Genomic DNA, 22900 nt, shown 5'->3' on the forward strand with positions numbered 1-22900 from the left:
AACTAACATTGCTTTAATTCAGTTCTCTTTTTTCTTTCTTTTTTTTTGGTTACAAATGTTCCAATCTTTAATTATATTCTCTAATGATTTCTCATTAATCTTAAAATGAATTTTTACATCATTGAAAATTATTTGTTTGAATGTTTTTTAAAATTGTTTTAACTTTGTTCATCATTTCTTCTTTTACAGATAGTAAATGCTCAGCAAGAACAAATTAAACAGGAGAAAACAATTCTCCAGCAGACATTTATGTCAGAAAAGGAGATGCTGTTGAAGAAGGAAAAACAAATTGAGGATGAAAAGAAGAGGTTGGAGAACCAATTTGAAGAAGAGGTCAAAAAGTCAAAAGCCCTTAAAGATGAGCAGGAACGTCAAAGAAAACAAATGGAGGATGAAAAGATTAGACTGAAGGCCACTATGGATGCTGCTCTGATAAAACAGAAAGAGGCTGAACAAGAAATGCTTAACAAGCAGAAAGAAATGCATGAACTTGAGAGGAAGAGGCTTGAACAAGAAAGGATTCTTGCTGAGGAAAACCAGAAACTGCGTGAGAAACTTCAACAGCTTGAAGTTGCTCAAAAAATCAACCAGGAGATTCACATCCAGACAGAATTCAAAAAAGTCCTCAATGGTCAAAGTATTTCTGATGATGTCGACAGCACACATGGTTTCTCTCCATTATCCTTCGATGGCATTCGTGAGAAGGTGCCTGCAAGTAGACTTTTTGAAATAGGACTTTTAAGCAAAATGGATTATGATAAGCTCCAGAGTGGTGACACCACAGTCGAAGAACTCAGCCAGACAAACAAACTTAAAACAGTTCTTGAGGGCAAGAACTGCATCGGTGGCCTGCTTGTTCATCCAAATCAAAAAATGCCCATCTATCAAGCTGTCAAGGAGAAGAAGATTGCTCCTGGGACAGGGCTAGTGCTGCTGGAGGCACAGGCTGCTTCTGGATACATAATAGACCCAGTTAAAAACAAGAAACTTTCTGTCAATGAGGCAGTTAAAGAGGGTCTAATTGGACCTGAACTTCACAACAAGATGCTGTCTGCAGAGAGAGCTGTCACTGGCTACAAGGATCCATACACAGAGGCAAAGATCTCCCTCTTTGAAGCTATGAAGAAGGGTCTCATTGGGGAGGATCATGCCATCAGGTTGCTTGAGGCTCAGATAGCAACAGGTGGCATTATTGATCCAGTCAATAGTCATCGTGTGCCCAATGAAATAGCCTATAAGCAGGGTCAGTTTGATGTGGCCACCAGTAAAATCCTACAAAATCCAACAGATGATGTCAAGGGATTCTATGACCCAAACACCCAAGAAAATATGATGTACCAACAACTAATAGAAAGGTGTGTCACTGATCCAGAAACAGGACTCCTTCTTTTGCCAATTTCTGAGGAGGCTGCTCTAAATGCCAGGATATTCACAGATGAGGAAACAAGAGATGTGTTTGACAAGACAACTGTGTCTGTGCCATTTGGGCGTTTTAAAGGAAAGACTGTGACCATATGGGAGATTATAAACTCTGAGTACTTCACTGAAGACCAGAAAAAAGATCTTATCCGCCAGTACAAAACGGGAAAAATTACAGTTGAAAGGATAATCAGAATTGTCCTAACTGTGGCAGAGGAAAAAGAGAAAAAGAATGAGCTTGCCTTTGATGGCCTGAGAGCACCTGTACCTGCTACAAAACTTCTTGAATCAAAAATTATTGACAAAGACCTCTATAACAAGTTGCAGAAAGGACAACTGCTTGTAAAAGAAGTGTCTGAGATGGAGCATGTGCGCAATGCCTTGAAAGGCACTAAATGCATTGCAGGAGTAATTATTAACTCAACCAAACAAACAATGTCCTTTTATGATGCCATGAAAAGAGACATGATGAGACCTGGGCCTGCTCTTAATCTCTTAGAAGCACAAGCTGCCACAGGATATGTCGTAGATCCTGTTAAAAACCAACAACTCACAGTAGATGAGGCTGTCAAAGCAGGTGTTGTCGGTCCAGAACTTCATGAAAAACTACTGTCTGCAGAGAGAGCTGTCACAGGCTATAAAGATCCTTACACTGGAAAAACAATTTCTCTGTTCGAGGCTATGAAGAAAGACCTGATCATGAAAGAACAAGGAATTCGACTGCTTGATGCACAACTAGCAACCGGAGGCATCATTGATCCTGTTCAAAGTCACCGCATTCCACATGACATTGCCTGCATGAAGGGATGTTTTGATGATGCAACCCACAAGTTTTTGACCAGCCCAAGTGATGAAGTTAAGGGATACTTTGACCCAAACACTCAGGAATATCTCACTTATCCACAGCTTTATAAAAGATGTGTCACTGACAAAAAGACTGGCCTTCAGCTTCTGCCTTTGTCTGAACAAGCCATCAATGCCAAAGAGGAGATGAAGTACACTGATGCCCAGACCAAAGACGCAATGACTCAGGCAGCTGTTGAAGTTCAGATTGGACCTTTCAAAGGGAGAAAAGTTACCTTATGGGAGCTCATTAACTCTGACTATATCACTGAAGAGCAAAGGCTTGACCTAATAAGGCAATATAGATCTGGGAAAATGACAATTGAGAAGATTATAAAGATTTCAATTGAAATTGTTACTAAGAAAGATGCCAAGAAACAAGAAGAGGGCTGCTTTAAGGGACTTAGGGCACCAGTTCCAGCCAAGTCACTATTTGACTCCAAAATTATTGACAAGTCTACCTATGATTTGCTGGAACAAGGTAAAAAGTCTCCAAAAGAGGTCAGCAAAAACACTTCAGTCAACAAGTATCTCCAAGGCTCTGAGAGCATTGCTGGAGTTTACCTTGAGCCCACAAAAGAGAAAGTTAGCATCTACCAAGCAATGAAAAATAAATTCCTCAGACCGAACACTGGTATTCCCTTGCTTGAAGCTCAAGCTGCCTCAGGATTCATTGTGGATCCATCAAGAAATGAATGTCTCACTGTGGATGATGCCGTTAAAGCAGGTCTTGTTGGTCCGGAGCTTCATGAGAAACTTCTCTCTGCTGAAAAAGCTGTCACTGGATATAAAGACCCATTCACAGGCAATAAGATCTCACTATATCAAGCCATGGAGAAAGACCTTATCCCCAAAGAATATGCCATGCCACTCTTGGAGGCCCAGTTAGCATCTGGTGGAATTATTGATCCAGTGAACAGTCATCGTATTCCTGTTGAGACTGCAATCCAGCGTGGATATGTTACCAAACATCTGGCCAGCAGCATTGCTGAAAGCAAGTACTTCTCTGACCCTGCATCTGATGAAAGCATATCATACAAACAGTTGAAAGACAAGTGTATGGCTGATCCTGATACAGGGTTAAATCTACTAAAGCTCTCCAAACCACAGGCCCCAACGGTTGTTGAGAAGACATATATTTACAGTGAAGAACAAACCCAGAGTGATCTATCTAATACCCAGATTGATATACCCATTGAAGGTCAGGGCTCTATGTCTCTCTGGGATGTCATGAATTCAAATCTACTACCTGAAGATCAGAGGGCTCGGCTTCTAGAAGAATATCGCTCTGGCAGTTTAACAAAGGAACGAATGATAATCATCATAATTGAGATTCTGGAGCAGAAAGAAATCATTAAAGGGGGGAATACCCTGACCGGCAGCACAAGAAGACGTCAAATCACTATTGAGGATCTCTACAATGCCCGTATCATTGACCTTGAGACCTACAACCTGTTGAAGAAAGATAAAAAGACTATGCGTGATGTCATGGAGATGCAAAGTGTTAAGCAGTATTTGTATGGAACTGGCAGTGTTGCTGGTGTGTTGACTGATTCAAATTCCAAGATCAGCATTTATCAAGCAATGAGGAGAGAGCTGTTGAAGCCAGACATTGCAATTGCCCTCTTGGAGGCTCAAGCAGCCACTGGATTCATTATTGATCCTGTCAGGAATGAAATGCTCACTGTAGATGAAGCAGTGTGTAAAGGCGTGGTGGGCCCAGAACTTCATGATAAGCTCCTGTCTGCAGAGAGAGCAGTCACTGGCTATAAGGATCCATATAGTGGAAAGGTGATCTCCCTCTTCCAAGCAATGAAAAAGGACCTTGTCCCAGAGGACTATGCCCTAAGGCTTCTTGAAGCTCAGATAGCAACAGGCGGTATCATTGATCCAGAATATAACTTCCACTTGCCAACAGAGATTGCCACACAACGTGGACATATTAACAAAGAGACAAATGAAAAGCTCTCCGATGAGGTTAAAGGATATGTCGACCCATTGACTGATGAAAAAGTTTCATATTCTCAGCTTCTGAAAAGAAGCAAGTTAGACAAAGATGGTGTATATCTGTTGTCTCTGGGAGAGAGAAGACTGATCTTCAAAGGTCTCAGAAAAGAAATAACAATAGAAGAGTTATTCCGCTCAAAAATCATCGATGAACAAACAATCAGCAAACTTTATGAGGGACTACTAACAATGGAGGAGGTGAGCAATAGCTTGCGAAAATATCTTGAGGGCACAAGCTGTATTGCTGGTGTGTTTGTGGAGTCTACTAAAGACCGTCTCTCTATCTACCAAGCCATGAAAAAGAATATGATCAGGCCAGGCACTGCTTTCGAGTTGCTGGAAGCTCAAGCAGCCACAGGTTATATCATTGACCCTATCAAGAACCTCAAGTTAACTGTAAATGAAGCAGCCAAGATGGGAATCGTCGGCCCAGAGTTCAAAGACAAGCTCCTGTCTGCCGAGAGAGCTGTGACTGGCTATAGAGATCCTTATACAGGCAAAATGATCTCACTGTTCCAGGCTATGAAAAAGGGCCTGATTTTGAGAGACCATGGTATCCGTCTTCTTGAGGCACAGATTGCTACTGGAGGAATCATTGACCCAGAGCAGAGTCACCGATTGCCAGTTGAAGTGGCCTACAACCGAGGATTTTTTGATGAAGAGATGAATGAGATCCTCAGTGACCCATCGGATGACACCAAGGGCTTCTTTGACCCAAACTCTGAAGAGAATCTTACCTACCTGCAGCTGATGGACAGGTGTATAATCGACCCAGATACAGGTCTTGTGCTCTTGCTTCTTAAAGAAAAGAAACGTGAGACAAAGACTTCGTCCAAATCCTCAGTTCGTAAACGCAGAGTTGTCATTGTAGATCCAGACTCAGGCAAAGAAATGTCTGTGTATGAAGCCTACCGCAAAGGGCTAATTGACCATCAGACTTACATTGAACTTTCGGAGCAAGAGTGTGAATGGGAAGAAATCACAATGACATCATCAGAAGGGGTTGAAAAGTCTATACTCATTGACCGAAGATCAGGTCGACAGTATGACATTGATGATGCTATTGCAAAAGGTCTTATCGACCAGAGTGCAATAGAGCAGTACCGCTCCGGCACCCTGTCTATCACAGAATTTGCTGATATGTTATCTGGAAACATGAGTGGCTTCCGATCCCGATCATCTTCCTTTGGATCCACCTCCTCTTATCCAATGAGCCCTATACCTTCCATCAAAACTCCTGCAACTGTATGGAATGATCCAACTGAGGAGACTGGTCCTGTGGCTGGAATCCTTGATACGGATAGCCTAGAAAAAGTTTCCATCACTGAAGCCATGCGTAGGAACTTAGTGGATTCTATAACTGGCCAAAGACTGTTGGAGGCTCAGGCTTGCACTGGTGGCATAATAGACCCATGTACTGGAGAGAAATTCTCAGTTGCCGAAGCCACAGAGAAGGGTCTTATAGATAAGATAATGGTTGACAGACTCAACTTAGCCCAAAAATCTTTCCATGGATTTGAGGATCCTCGCACTAAAGTCAAAATGTCTGCTGCTCAGGCTCTCAAGAAAGGCTGGCTTTATTATGAGGCAGGGCAGCGTTTCCTGGAGGTGCAGTATCTCACTGGTGGCCTTATTGAGCCAGAGGTTGAGGGACGAATCTCCCTAGAGGATGCCATCGTGAAAGGTTCTATTGATGGCCGTACAGCACAAAAGCTCAGAGATGTGAGTGCTTACTCAAAATTTTTACGTAATATATTAAAACTGAAGATCTCCTACAAAGATGCCATGGACAGAAGTATGGTTGAAGAGGAATCTGGCCTTAGGCTTCTGGAAGCTTCATCAACATCCAGTAAAGGTCTCTACAGTCCCTACAATGTCAGTGGTGCTGCATCTGCTTCTGGTTCTCGGTCTGGATCCAGGACAGGCTCTAGATCAGGTTCAAGAAGAGGGAGCTTTGATGCTACTGGCTCTGGATTCAGCATGAACTTCTCCTCATCTTCATATACTTCCTCTGGTTACAGCCGCAGATTTTAAAGCCAGACCTCACAACAAACCTAACACAAGGTCCTGCAGCTTTCATATTAGTGCTGATTTTATACACTACAGTTACATAATACACAGAAATTAATTTTAGAGAGAAAAAAAAAATCACTTTATTCTTCTTTGCATGTGTTTGGTATAGGAAAATGCATTCCAAAAACTACCAGTATCTTTTTGTCTGATGATGGTTGAATACCCATTTTATGTATTTTGGATGCTTAATAACTATTACCTGGTTAATCAAGTTGTCTATTTTTGGTTTGTTTCAGTTCATACAGATATTACATATTTTGAAAGTGATAATTTTCTTTTCTTATTTTATACTTAAATACAACATCTAAATAATTTTAAAATAATTAATTTTCAGATTTTTTTTTAATCAAACTAATTTAGACTGTATTTAATATCACCTATTATTTCTATTTCTATATGTTATTTTAGGAAATTCTTTTTATACTTTGATTTATTTCAGGATAATGTAACAGAAAATATACCAGGTTTTACAAAAAAAAAAATTAGATTAACAAAGAGTGTGATTATTTTACATATTTGTATAGATTTGATAGATGGATATATTAGAGGCTGCTAGCCATCCTATCAAATATAAGTTGCAGCTTGTTTCACAGAATGTAAAACAACACTACACCTTTACATAAACATACATAAACATTAAAGGAGGAGCAAGCACTTTGTACAACAAGCCAATTTTACTGTCCCCTGAAACTGGATGTTTTTTTTTTTTTTTTTTTTTTTTTTTTTTTTTTTTGTTATGAAAGTCCATTTTTCATTTACTGGATCCAGTCCCTCTGCAAAGTCCTTTTTAAAACTCCTGACTACCCTATAAAGGACCCCTCAAGGCCCAGTTTTACTGTCAATCCTCCACTGATGTGATATCCAATGAAGATTTCAGATGGCTCAGGTGTCTGATCCATTCCTCACTCATAACATCTGGACAGATCTGGATGAAATGTAGTACTTGTAAGTTAAACTAAATTTACATTTATTGCCGCTGTTTCCTAATGGCCACACTGATTTTACTTTTCAAAATTATTTTTATTTTTTTAACACCTATTTTACTCAGTTCTACCACTGTGCTTTCAAAAACAGCTGCTGTAGAAGTTTATGCAATCTTGAGAAGCTTCTTTTTTAAGTTGAATGGCATATTATATGTCTGCTTTTTTCTTGAGGATTTTCTTGACAGCATTAAGCTATATAATAGTTCTTTTGTCATTTATAGTGTGGGTTTTGTCATGTTTTTTACCTCCTGCAGAGATCATCAGTTACTAAATACAGACAACTTGATGATTCCACACATTTGGTCTTGGATCATGAGATAAATGAAGCCCATCAGCAGCCCACATCCTTAGACATTCAGGTATTTATTAAAAATTCACCACCTCTTTATGATTTTGCATTATATATTTTTGTTTCCCTTCATGCACTATTTTGTTTCCTTTTTGTCATTTTGTTGCTTCATATTATATTTTTAATGTTGTTTTTAGAGCCTCACTGAGGGTTTCCTCCTACCTTTGCATCTGCCATTTGCATGAAGATACTAGAGTCTAGGGCTACCTTGAAGTTTGCCTTGGATATCATATCAAGAACTGACACTTTAGTGGACTGCTCCTGTTTTCATCAGCTGGGAGCTGGACTTTGGAGTTTACACAAAATGATTCAAAACAACAAAAGAATTGGATCCATTAAATTGATCTTAATGTGGAATTTTTATGTAGAATCTCCAAGTTCTACTGCCTACATTGTTTCTAGCCCCAATATGAGTTTTTAAATAAAACATTTAATGCATTAGATACAGTGTTCAAACCCTTGTATTGCATTACACATTTACATAAAACAAATAAATGCAGATTACATCTTTAACTGAATGTATTTTGGCTCATTTAGTGTACGGCAATTTAATTTTTCATTTTTACATTTCCTGTGCCAAAAAAACATGTTTTGGTCATTTGTTGCCTCCCATGTATTTCTTTGCTTGTTTTTATATTAATTGTACTGTTGTGTCTTTTGAAAGTACTTGACTTTTTTTCTTCTTCTTTTCTCTTCTTTTTATTTTATTTTTAATTTTTTGATGTTTATGTAAAATATTTTTTGCATGTTTTACTAACTTGCTTTAAAGTGTTCTAAAAAGATGAAGAATAGACTTTTGAATTTTCACCAGTATATGGAAGATTTGAGTAAAAGATGTATGAAATACTAACTGGTGGACAAACTTTTCCCTTAGTAGAGACTGGTAATAAAGAGTGAGTTAATAACATGATACACTATAAGTGTAAATAAATTTATTTTGGAAAGATCAATTCCAGACTTTGTACAGTTTGTGTTTTATCTTTTATCGTGTGCTTAATCTAGTTGATCATTCATATCAATATGACATTCCAATAAACAGTAAAGTACACATATTTTTAGCAGTCATGTATCAGAATAATTTTACAAAGCGAGCAGTTAGAAACCAAAGGTGAGTAATCACCAGACTACTTAAAGGGATACTCCACCCCAAAATGAAAATTTTGTCATTTATCACTAAAAGCGCCGTTCGTCTTCAGAACACAATTTAAGATATTTCGGATGAAAACCTGGAGGCTTAAGACTGTCCCATAGACTGCCAAGTAAATAACAGTCTCAAGGTTCATAAAAGGTATGAAAGTCGTCGTCAGAATACTCCATCTGCCATCAGACATGGTGGGGATGTCACAGAATAGCATACGCAGCATACGGTGATATGGAGAGACACAGAGGAGACTGTTGACAAAGGAATTGTTGAATAAAGTCGTTATTTTTGTTTTCTTCGCTTACAAAAAGTGTTCCTATCGCTTCATATAACCCAGATTGCACGTCTGATGGAAGATGGAGTATTCTGAAGACAATTTTCATACCTTTCCTGGACCTTGACACTGTTATTTATTTGGCAGTCTATGGGACAGTCTCAAGCCTCCAGGTTTTCATCCAAAATATATTAAATTGTGTTCCAAAGACGATCGGAGCTTTTACGGGTTTGGAACGACTTGGGGGTAAGTGATTAATGACAAAATTTTCGTTTTGGGGTGGAGTATCCCTTTAAACATACAATCAGGAAGTATGATGCAGATGATGGTGTTGATTAGAGAAACAGTCAGTATTCAGTGGATGCTGTCCTCTGGTGGCAGGGAAGTTGGATGACAGACTCAGATGACATTATGTTACATCTGTAGGCTGAAAGACAGAACCCAGAGGGAGACACATTCATGGATGGCCTGCCTTTGTGCCATTACACTGCCGGCAGCCTCTCTGCTCCTCCTGCATTAACTGTGCCCATGCCGTGCCTTTCTCCGCATGATGGCAGCTCTACGGTATGCCTTCACATCAGCAGAGAGATAGAATTACATAAAAAAGCTAATAAGCTAGCTGAAAATATTTCATAAGCAAACAATATTGAATTGTAAATGAAGTGAGTGTTCGGTTGGTGTCCCTCTGTTTCAGGAAGCAGCTGCACAGAAAAGAAGACAGTATGGGTAAATTAAACATACAGTATACTGTCCATTTTCCATTTTATATTTTAATTTAATAATAAAGCCCATATGGTTTTTTTTTTTCAATTAAATTACACAAATGTAATGCATTCAGGCTGTAGGTCATGTCTGAGCTAACATCTAACAGTGTTTAGTTATATTATACATTTGGACATGTCTACTCATCCCGTATGGTTATTTTCTACATTTAAGAGCAACAGTAAAACAAACAGAAGTATCATTCTGATGTAGTGACCAAAACAGGTGACTCCAGTGAAAACTAAGCAGTTTATTTTGAGCTTCTGTCTTCTTCTTTGTTTAGACTCCAGCTCTGCTCACTCCACTTAGAGAGGTGTGAATGTGTTCTTGTACTGTTGCTAGGATGGATTCAGGGGAGTGGAGTCAGTGGAAGAGTGAGTTCAGAGGGCAGATCAGGGCTCTGAGACACTGGCTGAAGAGCATGGAGAAGAGACTCCCTCCACCGGATCCTGCTGTGAGTCTCTCACAGACACTGGGGCCCAAGGACACTTCTAAAATGCTTCTGTTTTAAAATATAATGTACTGTAATTTAAAACAAAAATTATGCTGATTCGCAAAAAAGGCCTGATGTTACCTAATTTGATGACACTGAGTCCAAAAATATCAGTAAAAACTTTCCATCACATAGAGTTTCTGCAAAGGGTAAAAAAGGGAAAAGAAAAGGCATAAAATAATGTCTTCAGATTCATTCATAGATGTTAAATGAGCTGAGAATTGAACAGATAGTTGTAATCTGGCTCAGAGAAGCAGATTTTTCCACTGATAAGTATTCATCAAGACTTATTCACCTTACAAAAGGTACTGAACGCAAAATTGGTGTGTAATGCAACATATTTCGTGAGAAAGTGTGACATGCTTAAGCAAAACAGGCAGTATTTTTGGAATCAGCACCGCAAAATTAGTAAGAAACAACCATTGGATTTCCTTCAGCAAATATGATGCTGGGCGGTGTATTCTCTTTTAGACCTCTGGATCCCCCTTCACACCTTCATGGCCATTATTTCATTTTCTACTGTTACTCGTTATACAAAAGCTTTTTATTTGAATATTGAATAAGCTCAAGTTTCTTTTGTGCCATTATTGAGACAGCCTTTGACCGTCTCCACCCAGGCTTTTCATCCTTTTGTCTTGTGATGAAGTATAACGTCTCATTTCTCATGACATCATACTGTAAGGAGATAAAGATAAAGGTTTGGACAAAAGTGGAGAGGCATTTATGCCATGTGGCTCATGTCTTCAGATTTAAGACTAATGATCCTATGTGAATGTATGTTTTGTTTGTTTTTGTTTTTATTTGCCTTTTTAATTTTTCTTTTTTTTTTTTTTTTTAACCATGAAATAGTCTTATAACATGACCACCTGGACAAAACTACATAAAAAAATAATAATAATAAATAAAAAAACTCCTATCCTGAGCACATCCGGAATGGAATATGCAGACCTCTTTGCTGTGTGGTAATTGTGTGGGCAGGGGCCTTTTTTGATGAGAAAAAAGCTGATCAAAGGCGGCGATGTGAGGCTTGTAGCACACTGTCCCCATGGTGATGGGGTAAGCATCCCTATCAAATATGCTCAAAGAATATGCTTGAGCTATAGCCATAAATCCGTCCTGCGAGAGGAGAGCGAGGTGCAGCTCCTCAGAGGAGAGCTCTTTTGTGCTAGGAATGGTCAAGGAGAGCGGGGTGCAGGTTTGTGTTGGGGCCCCGCACACACATGAGAGAGCACTCTGAAAGCACATTAGACTCCGATGAGACGCTGACGGACCGGAGAAAAACACACGATCGAACAGTGGACGTTCTCTTATCTGTCCACAATGGAAATGTTGTAACACTCCTCTCTGTTTTATCTCTTCACTGTCTCACTCACATCAGCAGTAATTGAGCCGTCCACTGCCAGTCTTGGACGAGTTTTGCTCTACAGAGGAACATAATGGAAGCTTATTTCTGCCAAGAAAAAAAAAATAATAGCAACTCTTTAGCTCACAATTGTGAGAAATAAACTCAGAATTCAGAATTATGAGATATAAAATCACAATTATGAGAAAAAAGTCAAACCTGTTTCCACCAATGAATACAAAAAATTTAAAAAGTAAACTTTTTATCTCACACTTTTGACTGTTTTTCCTCACAATTCATCATTTACATCTCACAATTCTGAATTGCGAAAAAAATTAAAAAAAAGTAAATTGCAGGAAGTCTGAATTTTGTGATAAAAGTTGCAATTATGTTTTAATTTTTTTTTATTCTGTGGTGAAAACCTATAGTATGGAAGCCTGTTTCCACAACTGAATAATAAATTAATAAATAAATAAATAAATAAAAAGGTAATTGCGACTTCTTATTTCACAATTCTGACTATTTTTTTCTCACAATTGCGAGTTCGTATCTCTTTTTTCCTTAGAACTGCATGATATAAACTCCCAATTCATATTTGATCTGAGAATTGTGAGTTTATATCTTACAATTCAGACTTTTTTTTCTCAAAACTGCACAAAATTTGACAAGCAATTGTGAGATATTTTCTCAGAATTACATTTTATAACTCACAATTGCAATGTTATAAGTCACAAAAAGAAAGAAAAGAAAAATGTCAGAATTGCGAGAGAAATCTCCTTCAAATCACGCTGCCATGATGCTAAGCTGCTGAGGATGGTTGGCAGGGTGTTGCTATGCAGTTGCTAAGGTGTTCTGATTAGGTTTTTAGAAGGTTGCTATGTGGTTGCCGAGGTGTTCTGTGTGGTGGCTTGCTCAAAAGAGTTTCTGTGATCTTCTGGTCTGGTTCTTAAATACGGCTCAGGTTCCTCTTTCTGTGTCAGTCTATGGGATTGCTGCAAGTATATTGCTGGGATTTTCACCTGTTGTTTTGTTTGTCTCTCCTCAACAACACACATGATTTGAGGAATCATATATATGTCTAAATGCTGCCTAATGAGTAACATATCAACAGCTAAAACTCATTGTTAGTATGAGTAGGAGCTTCGTCACTCGTCTTAGCAATCGATATCAAATTAAATTAGCAAAACTTTATTTTAGATTTTGGTTCTGGCTAATTGCAAACTTTCATTTCAGTTTTGGTGTTTGGGTGCATCACTAAAGTGTTGTTTGCTCCTCAGAGTCAGTGGGTCTGATTCTTGCCCAGGGCCTCATCCATTGCTTCCTGCTAACGGTGGAGTCTTTGTGTGTCTTTATCCCGAGTCTGTGGCAAACTCTGCATCTCAAATGAGCCTCGCACACATAACCTGCAAACAGAGCCGTGATGGAGCAGGGTGAAGGGTTACAGCACAGCGTGGGCTCCTTTTCCCCGTCTCTACCCTTATAATGACAGCCACAAACATCATCTGTGCACTGCTTCTCACAGAAACACACTTCACACTTCCTCTGGACAGCAGACAACTCTTTTACTTGCATACAGACTTTTTAAAATGTGTTTACTGTTTCAGTAAATACCCCAACTTCATAAACTTCGGACAGGACACAAGTGCATCAGTAATGTTCATGCACTGTTAAAACAAAATTGGTATCTCTTTACAATAAGGTCCCTGTAATTAATGATGCATTTACTAACATTAACAATGCTATAACAATACATGTATTATTTGTTCATTTTTGTTATAACTGTTCATTGTTAGTCCATGTTAGCTCAGGTCCATTAAATAATAGTAACAGATACAACTTTTGATTTGAATAACATATTAGTAACATATTAGTCAATTTCATTTTAGTTTGTTAACTAATGTTAACAACTGGAACTTCATTTTAGTATAATATTTTTGATTTTAATTTTATTTTGTTAACTTATTTTTAAAATTGGAAATTAATATAATAATAGGTTACAGTTGATTTTATTTATTTTTCTTATTTTTATTAATTTTGCTGAATTATGCAACAATGAACATACAACAACAATATAGTATACTTTATTTTATTGTTCATAATTAAATTTAAATTCTAAGAATAGTAATCAGTATACCATTTGTACTGTACACTATGCATAAATACTATTTGGTTCTCAACATTTCATTAATTAGGTTGCTTAGTTTTTTTTTTTTTTTTTTTTTTGCAAAATGATTTTGTGTGTTTTGTTTTTGTTTTGGACAATTCATGTAAATGATGCCGTTCAAAAAGTGATTTAGTGACTGGCGATATATTGATTTCTTATGCAGAATTTCATAAAGCAAAATCACAGTTTTCATAATAAATCAGTTTTCTGAGTTTTAGTGGTCTTTAATTCGTTGTTTATTTGAGCATTTATCTGTTGAGGTTGAAAACAGGCACCCTAATTGAGAAGACTGGTTTTGTGGTCCAGGGTCACATATTTAAAAAGGTTATTGCCTCTTAAACTGTGTCAATATATGTAGCGACTGTGTTAGTAGCTTGTAAAAGTAACTACTTTTTCAGAAGGGGAAAATGACTGTCGTTTACTCACTACTTGAGCGTTCCTTCAGCCTCTTTTGTCGCCCCATGTGTTTCATTTCCAGTATCCCAGCAGGGAAGCCCTTCACAATGAGCCGGTCAGCATCAGTGTGTTTTGAGAAGTGACCGTTACAGTGACACATCCCTGTGTTCGTGGAATGACACTTTGATTTGCTGCCCAAAGGAGATCAGTGTGTAGTTTTTTCATTAAAGGCAGGCTCGTGGACAGCCTCACAGGCAGGATGCGATCTGTCCGCTGAGGTGCTAATTATGTACTGGAGGAGCCGCTGTGTGTTATTTGATTTGAAGCAGGAATAGTGGGGGAGGAGGACATGTCAGTAGGATTAATCCACTTTAGGGCTCTCTGGGTATTTACACACAGGGGACCCGTGATCACATTTGGCCACATCTGCAACCCATTTGGCATTACGCTGATTCATCTGCTGCTCTCTGAACATATGAGCCACATGTGCAGCAGACAATAGATCTGATACTCATATCACATCTTTTATATAGTCATTTTTAAAATATATAGATTTTTGGGAATCTACAAGTATATGCGTTTTTAGGTTGTATATGTGGGTGATATTCTGCAAGCTCATAAGATGAAAACCCTTAAATACAGTCAACTCCCTTAATGTTGTCATATGATTCACACACTGGGTAACTGATATTTGATTTTCCCTGTGAGTGAACAGGCCTGGATCAGGTGTCTCTGTCAGATTGGGTATATAATGGCAGTACAGCAGTGCCAAAAGTGGACACAGCCGCACTCCTTCTTTGATTTTGTCTCTGTTGTCACAATTACTTAAATGGAATTATCTGTTTATATATCATATGGGTTGTTATATCATGAAACTACCATTTAATGAGCCATTTTTAGTGTCCAATAAAACACTGAATATGATCATTAAGCTATACCCAAAATATGAATATTAAGGGATGAGAGAGGAAACCAAAGTATGTTTTTGAGATTGGTATGTGTATTTTTCTTATGGTGGCTGAGTTTGTTTTTTTTTGAATTATGTAAAAAACAGTAAAATCGTATTATTACTATTTAAAGTAACTGTTTACTGTTGTAATATACTGTAAAGTGTCATTTATTTCTGTGATGCACAGCTGTATTTTCAGCATCATTACTCCAGTCTTCAGTGTCACATGATCTTCAGAAATCATTCTAATATGATGATTTGCTGCTCAAGAAACATTTCTGATTATTATCAATGATGAAAACAGTTGTGCTGCACAATATTTTTGTGAAAACCATGATACATTTTTTTTTTATCTCACAATTCTGACTTTTCTTCATATCTTGCAATTGCAATTCTGGCGTTGTATCTCGAAATTCCATCTTTTTAAAATCTATATTTATTTTATTTCTACCCAAATCTGATCTAGAATTCAAATTCTTGCCGTGTGAATTCTTATATACATCACAAAAACAGAAGTTCAGAGGTGGTCTGTTTTCGGACCATAACTCAGGACAGACACTGATGTCCCGTCTGTGTTTAAGAGCCTGGTCAGGTTAAATAACTTGACCTCCTGGGCTCACAGCACTGAATTCCCTTTCCCAGGACAGTCAGGGTGACAGGCATTGTTGCTCCTCTTTTTTCCTGGTCTCTTCCTTTTGTCTGTTTTTTTTTTTTGCTGGCTGTCTCAGTAGGGGGATGGGCCGGGGTTAATAATTGAAGTGCTATGGTTAGTGTAGTGGCCGTGTCGTCCCCTCTTCTGCAGGTCCCTACTGAATTAGAAATACACATTCATCAACATAAAGTGGATGTGTGCACTCTGCTACTCTCTCATGAGCTTTCATCTCTATTCTCCTCTCTTCCTCATTCCACATCCCTGTTTTCTGGGCGCTGCCCCTCTCTTCAGTCGGGTGGGTGTGTGCCGCTCCTCTCTGATGACCCACACCTCACCACCAGCCCGGCTCGTTACGCTCAAGGTCAAGACTCACATTCTTACACTCACTGTATTCTGTGATCATTTACACTGCCTGGAGACAGGAAATGGAGCAAGACAATAACACATTTACACCTACAGAAGGAACCATACTCAGTGCTGTAACACCTGACACTGGCTGCACTGTCTAGTTTCACCTTATGCAAGCTTGTGTTCTTTCTTCTTTCTCAGAATTGTAAGATATAATGCCAAAATTGCAATTGCAAGATATGAACTCACAATTCTGAGAAGAAAAGTTGGCATTGTGAGAGATAAACTTGCAACTGCAAGAAAAAAAGTTGAGTTTGAGATAAAATGTCACAATTAAAACAAAAGAACTGAAATATTTGTGAGAAGGAAAATTGAGACTTTAGGTTAGGGTTCTGACTTTTTTCTCACAATTCTGAGTTTAGAACTGCAAACTTAGAAATGCAAGAAAGGGTCAGGAAATTGGCAACATGCCTCCTTGTTTATTTCTATAATCTCTTAACAAAAAAAAAAGTAAAATAAAAATTTTAAGGTTTCTTATACTGCTAAAATACAGTGTCACTTTAGTATTATTTATATTACAGTTTTTATTAATATCTGGAGTTAGCTTTTTTCTTTACAATGTTAGTTTTCATTTTCATTTTAAAGTAATTTTAATAATTTTGTTGTGTTTTTCATTTTTATTATTTTTTTTTAAATACTTCTATTTAGCAGCTTTATTTTTATTTCAGTTTACTAAATTCAGTACTTCACCTTATATATAAATATATTTTATATCAGTAGGTGGCAGAGGCAAAATATTTTAAGTTTGAATTTTCCTCTAATATTTATGTTTTCTACTTTAGTTTTATTTCAATTAACAACCATTTTAATAGTTTTAGTTTTTGTTAAAATCAATAACAACACTGGAATCCATCTTATTTTGTAAAGCAGAACTATGCTATTTTCTCAGAATGTGCCAGATTTACAGTTCATTAGCCACTATAGGTAAATAACTAGAAGAATATCAAAGTGCAGTAAATGATAAAAGCATATTTATAGTTCAGACAGTACATTAAAATGATATAATAAATACCTGTTTGCAATATCAAGCAGCATAACAAGCTGTTTTTAGACACGTAAAACAACTGGAAGCGGATGACACTGGACGCCATGCTCTTATGCTAAAAGTAAGGTCAAATGTAAAAATAAAAGTAAAGTAAGTTGTATTTGGGCACATTTCTGAATCAGTTGGTGGTTTTTAGAGGATGTATTGAGTCAGTTCTCCTTAAGTTCACACAGGTGTTTTGAATTGTTTGTTGTTTCTTAGAGTTTTTATTTTATTCTTTTAAAGGAAGTATGCTTGTTATATTGTTGATTTAAAAACGCCACTGCATTAGCTTCTTTGTATCTACTGCAATGACGTAATGCATATTGAAGTGTGGTTTAAGGGTCCTAATATATTTTAGGGCCACTGAATGTAAATTGACGTAGTGGCATACTTCCATTTCTCTCCCATACGTTAGTGACCTATTCTATTGAGCAATTGAGTCTTGTGTGAGATGAAGGATAAGTAACAGTGCAGGTGTTGGGTAGAGTCTTTTTGTGTGGTAAAAGAATGGGGGAATTGTGTGTTTGTTACACACCTGAGTCTCCTCCCCCGTCCTCCTCACTGCACCTGCTATATTCACCTGTCCTCACTCTCCCTCTCGTCCCCCATGGGAACCAGTCAGAGGGATTATTTGAGATCTGACACCTTCAGACATAGTGGTGATAGAACCTTCTTTTCTCAAGCAGCAATGGAGCAGTGGAGACGCAGCATCACGCAACTCCCATGAAACTCATCAAGACGTGGCCGAGTCCTCCGCTCTATTGGTTTCTCTACTGTTCTTTGTTTGTTTGGCAATTTCGGGACTGAAAGTGACTTGAAAGCAATCAGAGATGTCTTACAGTAATTAGTGGTCTTTGTGGCTGTGGCGGGGGCTTTGAATGGTGATGGGGGCTTTGTGTGCGGGATGGTTGGCTCCTTTTGTAGCCCGCCTCAGTCTGCCCCGGAGAGAGAGGGAAAAATGAGAGCGAGGGGCTGGAGGCAGCTGTCACTTAACATGTGAATGTTCGGGAGCAGCCTCGGGGTCTTTAGAAAGCTTTTTATCCTCCTCGTTTTCATTTGAAGCGGAGTTTGTGAGCCAAAAGAGGAGCTGGGGGAGGGGCTAACACTGGGAGGGAAAGAGGGAGGTGAAGGGACTGCTCCTCTGTCTAAATGTCTGGCACAAGAGTTCACACAACAGGCTGCCGACTTATAACTCTACCAAAACCACCAGACGGGGAGCACCTACTACCCTAGACCTTGAAACACAGCATACAGGACTTTTTCAGCATCTGAACAGCCTCAACAAGGAAATCCTCTATGGGACTGTGCACAACAAAGGCAAGAGAGAGAGAATACCGCTGACGGGAGGGGGCAGCCGGAGGGAGAGAGGGACATTGTTTGCTTGTGGCTGTGGGCGACGGAAAAGCATGGGTCATCTTGCATAAAGTGTGTGTGTTTAAACCAGGATTTGTGAGTAAGTGAAGTCCTGTTTGAGCAAGTGAATGTGAAGGTCTTACATGTTTATACGTCTGGAAAGGAAGGCCTCTCAAAGGATGCTGAGAGAAGACAGGTTTTTTGTTCTCCTGTTTGAATGATGACGGAGGAACTTGTGGAATTGTTCGGTTAGCTGTTTGTCCTCCTCTATGCACAAGAGTAAGTATGCACCACCGAGACCCCAACCGTCACAACCGCCACCTCTTTCTGGACTCATTCAAACTTTCTCACTGAAACCAGAAGCTTCTTTGGATGCAGGGAGACAGTGATGTTATCAGAACCACTTGAATGTCACTGAAGGGGATTGTGGCACAGATTTGGTACGGGAAGAAACAGCTTGTGAGGATTTGGATGTAATTAGTTCATTTGCTGCTGTGCGTGACCGCATTCACAGTCTGTGAGTATCTTTTAATTTTTTTAATTCGTACATTCATGTGTTTTTTCACTGGACCATCATCAATGGATCCATTAAGTTTCTTTATTAGTATAAACTTTTTGAATCAACCTTTAGATTCTATTTCAACATGTTGACTAAAGTATAACATCAGTTCAAATAAAATATAGTACATTAATTATGCCTTTCATGTTATGCATTTATGCATATGCTTAACACCAGACACTCTTATGTTTCTAGTGGGTGTCCTCTTTAATTAGAGAGACCATTATCATGATCACTCCCTACACAGAAAGCGTTGATTTATGACTATTAGGAAATCCATAAAAAGACAAAAGTACATCCCAAGAGAGCCACCACTCTCACTGCTCCATATACGAGTTAAATCACCAGCAGAACATGGCATGACACCAGTATACACCGTCTGTCTGCCGTACTGAGGTCAGATTAGGATTGGTCATGGTGCTCTCTGACAGTACACACACCCATTGCTATTATAGGCAGAGTGGAGCATCTCTGCCGCCTTTATTTGTCTGACACATCATTCATTAGAATATGACAGAAGAATCTTTCAGTTTGACTCAGTGGTTGTAAGAGATGAGACTATATTAACCATGCTTTATGGATTGTTGATGCACAAAGCTGTCCATCACAGAGGTTTATCTAGCTCACTGGGGGGCCAGTCTGTGACATGCCTCATAAATCAATATCAAGAGGCTACACAGGGTGGTCTTAAATGAGAGAATACATTAGAGTTGGGTTAAGAGGACGGCTGGTTAAAATAAGCCATGATAAACATGCAAAGGTGGATCAATCTGTATCATTTATCTCAAGCTTTGATTACTTGAATTTATGACTTGGAGGTTGGTGGATGTTAGCATGCTACTACAACAAGGTTTCTTGACAAGCTTAACCAGTAAGACTTCAATGGTTAGACAGAATCACCAGAAAGACCAACATCACCAGTTCAGGTTTACACCAGAAAGACCAGCACCATACAAACATCCATGATAAACCAGCCAAGAATTCATGCTGTCTGGTCTTTTGAGCAGGGGAATTAGCTAATTTAGCCGTTCAGATGCAGAAGATGGCATCACCTCTATTGAAATGTTCAACACTGAGGTGTATAATGTTGTTTAACAGCCACGGCAGGTGAGAAAATGCTTGTAAATCTTTATATTCAAATGACTGTGGTGTCACTGCTCTTACATCACTGGCTGTTTCGACTTTAATGCTTGTAACCTCACTCCCATCCTCTTTGTGTAATTCATCAAGGATTTAGACTGGGTGTGAGATGGATGGAATGACTTAATATAATTAAACTTGATTTGAGGTAGAGCATTTGTCAATGGTGTTATTGTTCAGATTGATTACATAGATTTTATGGCTTTAGTTACTAATTTTATGAAAACCGAATTAAGAAAAATGTTTCTTAAAAAGCCATATGTTTATTATCCACCAGTATCTGCTGTAGTGTTGCAAATGCGTGACCAATGAGTCTCTTAAATAAAGCAGTTTCATAGAGATCTTAGTAATTGTTTAATACAATCAGTTTATGAGCTAGAGCATCAAACTCGTCATTACAGTATTTCCTGTCACGTGTTAGCAATGTCAATTCACACATTATACAAACTAATCCACCCTGCTAGAATGCTGGTTGATACTAAGTCTTCTGCTCCAGTGATTTAGAAACACTGAGTCTGTCTGCTGTCTGGAGCCAGATCCCTCAGCACCCGCTATTAGCATGCAGTGAACCCCAATGACCTGGACTGACCCAGATCACCTGTGCAATTAACATGCTCTCTTATCTGGATTCAGCAGAGCTCTGTATTTCCTGCACAAACAAAACCATCAACCCAAAGGCCAACATGTCATTGCATTCTATAAAATAAAAGCTTTGCGAATTTGTAAGGTCTTTTTCAGATTTTCTCTTCTTTTACCCATAAGAAAAAGAAATCAGAAATAAGATCTGTTTAATTGTTTCTCTTAGACAGGAATGAGATTAAATAGAGAGCAAATGGAGACTTTTCTTAGATTTTTCTCTTTCAAAACAGACCACAGTAATGGCACGTCTCCGGTAGTTTCAGAAGAGATCTCAACAATCAGCTGTCAGAGATTTCAATATGAACTGTAAATTTTAGGAGATGCATTTGCAACAAAGTAGATAAAGAAAGCACTCTTTCTTCTCTAAACTGGTGCATATTCACTTACCACCTGCAATCTTCAAGCAGATTCTATGAGCACTGAAATAGCACTGTTGCACATGTTTTTAAATTAATTTCGGTATTGCAGTCCACACAAAGCAGCCTGTAAAACTTTATTTTACAAACATGTACATTTCCTGTTTATCAGGACAGTAATTCGGCCAAACTAGTAATCACTAGTAAAGGCCTGCATGAATTTCAACCACACACATTCGTCTTTAATTTTTTAAAAAATAGCTCTGAAAAAGTGTTTCTGCACATTAAACTCGGTGTGTGTCTACGTGTTCTTCACTGTCCCGCTCCTCAGGCATGTGGTCTGTGTTTCCCAGTAAACCATGAACACGTGCACTAAAAAAAACACTGTTCATTCTTTTGTGGCAAAGAAATGAAGCAGCATTTCCATGCCTGTCATATTTGATCAGGAGTTAAATGGTTTCCCAGGGCCATCCCGTGGATAGTCTTGGCAGAGGACAGTGGCTGTGGCTGCCAGGAGGAACTGTGGGTATCCTGGAGGAGACTGCCCTCATAAACAGGCTTGTCACTTGCATTTGTATAGATAGTACTAGCAATTCTGTGTTCATGTTGTAGTTCTCCCGCAGTAATCTGGCCCCTCTTGGTCAGGACAGAGCCTCAGTCAAGTGTGACTGTCTCTGCCGTATAAATAATGATGGTGGTGTTTGTTGGTGTGACAGTGGTAAAAGACTCTCCTTTGTAGAACAGCAAGGAATCTAATTGAGATTTAAGCCTAGTGGTCTTTGTCAGACCTCGATGCATCTCTTTTGAAGACTGCAGTGGAAACTAATACTGTTTCTTTGAAACGATATAGGTGTTTTTACTGTTTAAGAAAAGTATCTTCTCATTTTAAACTTTCTTGTGTTGTAGGTAGTTTAGGCAACGCCTGTATGTATGGCACAGGGACCCGATTAACCCGTGGATTGAAGAATCATGGGTAACCTCATTAGCAGACCTAGCTGTTTGGGACAAAAGTCCAAACAAGTTAAGTCAGATGAGAGCGTCTTGAAAGAGTGCTACCAGCAAGGGAGAGAATGGCCGCTCCCAGAGCCTCCTAAAGAAGAGACAAGGAAAGAGGATGTGGAAGAGGTTCTTCGACAAACTCCAACACCGGACAAGCAGAGGAGTTCCCCAGCCCCTACTGTCACCACTACCAGCACTCTGGACAATGCCTGGCGAAGCACTCCGTCCCCAGTAAAAACACCAAGAAATGGGTCTTTGCCCAGAAGGTGTAATATTCCAGAGTATAGAAGGTCCCCCCTGAGTCAGTATGGATCCGTGGACAGGAGAGGCAGCCTGCAGAGAAGGGATTCTGGAAGTCCCTGGTCCTGGAAGCCTCTGAACACTCGAGAGGTTACAGAAGTCACAGAAGTGACAGAGACAATTGTTACAGAGATTGTGGAGGTGACAGAGTATCCTCCTGCGGGCAAAGGAGGTGACCCTATTGTTACTAGAACTGTTAGAGTCCTTACTGGAGCTGCTGAGGAACTTGCAGAGGTTATTCAATTCAATTTCATTTTAATTTATTGTAGATT

The 22900-nt window shown here is 38.8% G+C and overlaps 2 protein-coding genes across 2 annotated transcripts in view; both read left to right on the forward strand.

The window, feature by feature from the left end:
- LOC109087686 (plectin-like) overlaps positions 1 to 8624 on the forward strand; it is a 68335-nt gene extending 59711 nt beyond the window's left edge. The window contains exons 33-35 of the mRNA XM_042771986.1: positions 190 to 7287; positions 7580 to 7684; positions 7812 to 8624. Coding sequence (XP_042627920.1) covers positions 190 to 6303 — 6114 coding nt within the window. The 3' untranslated portion in view covers positions 6304 to 7287; positions 7580 to 7684; positions 7812 to 8624. The remainder of the gene's footprint in view (positions 1 to 189; positions 7288 to 7579; positions 7685 to 7811) is intronic.
- Positions 8625 to 9340: 716 nt separating this feature from the next.
- macf1b (microtubule actin crosslinking factor 1b) overlaps positions 9341 to 22900 on the forward strand; it is a 35030-nt gene continuing 21470 nt past the window's right edge. Inside the window, exons 1-3 of the mRNA XM_042771883.1 lie at positions 9341 to 9653; positions 9784 to 9815; positions 10194 to 10305. Of these exons, the coding sequence (XP_042627817.1) occupies positions 9549 to 9653; positions 9784 to 9815; positions 10194 to 10305 (249 nt within the window). The 5' untranslated portion in view covers positions 9341 to 9548. The remainder of the gene's footprint in view (positions 9654 to 9783; positions 9816 to 10193; positions 10306 to 22900) is intronic.

The sequence above is a fragment of the Cyprinus carpio genome, chromosome A16 (assembly GCF_018340385.1).
Source record: "Cyprinus carpio isolate SPL01 chromosome A16, ASM1834038v1, whole genome shotgun sequence".
Classification (NCBI taxonomy): domain Eukaryota; kingdom Metazoa; phylum Chordata; class Actinopteri; order Cypriniformes; family Cyprinidae; genus Cyprinus; species Cyprinus carpio.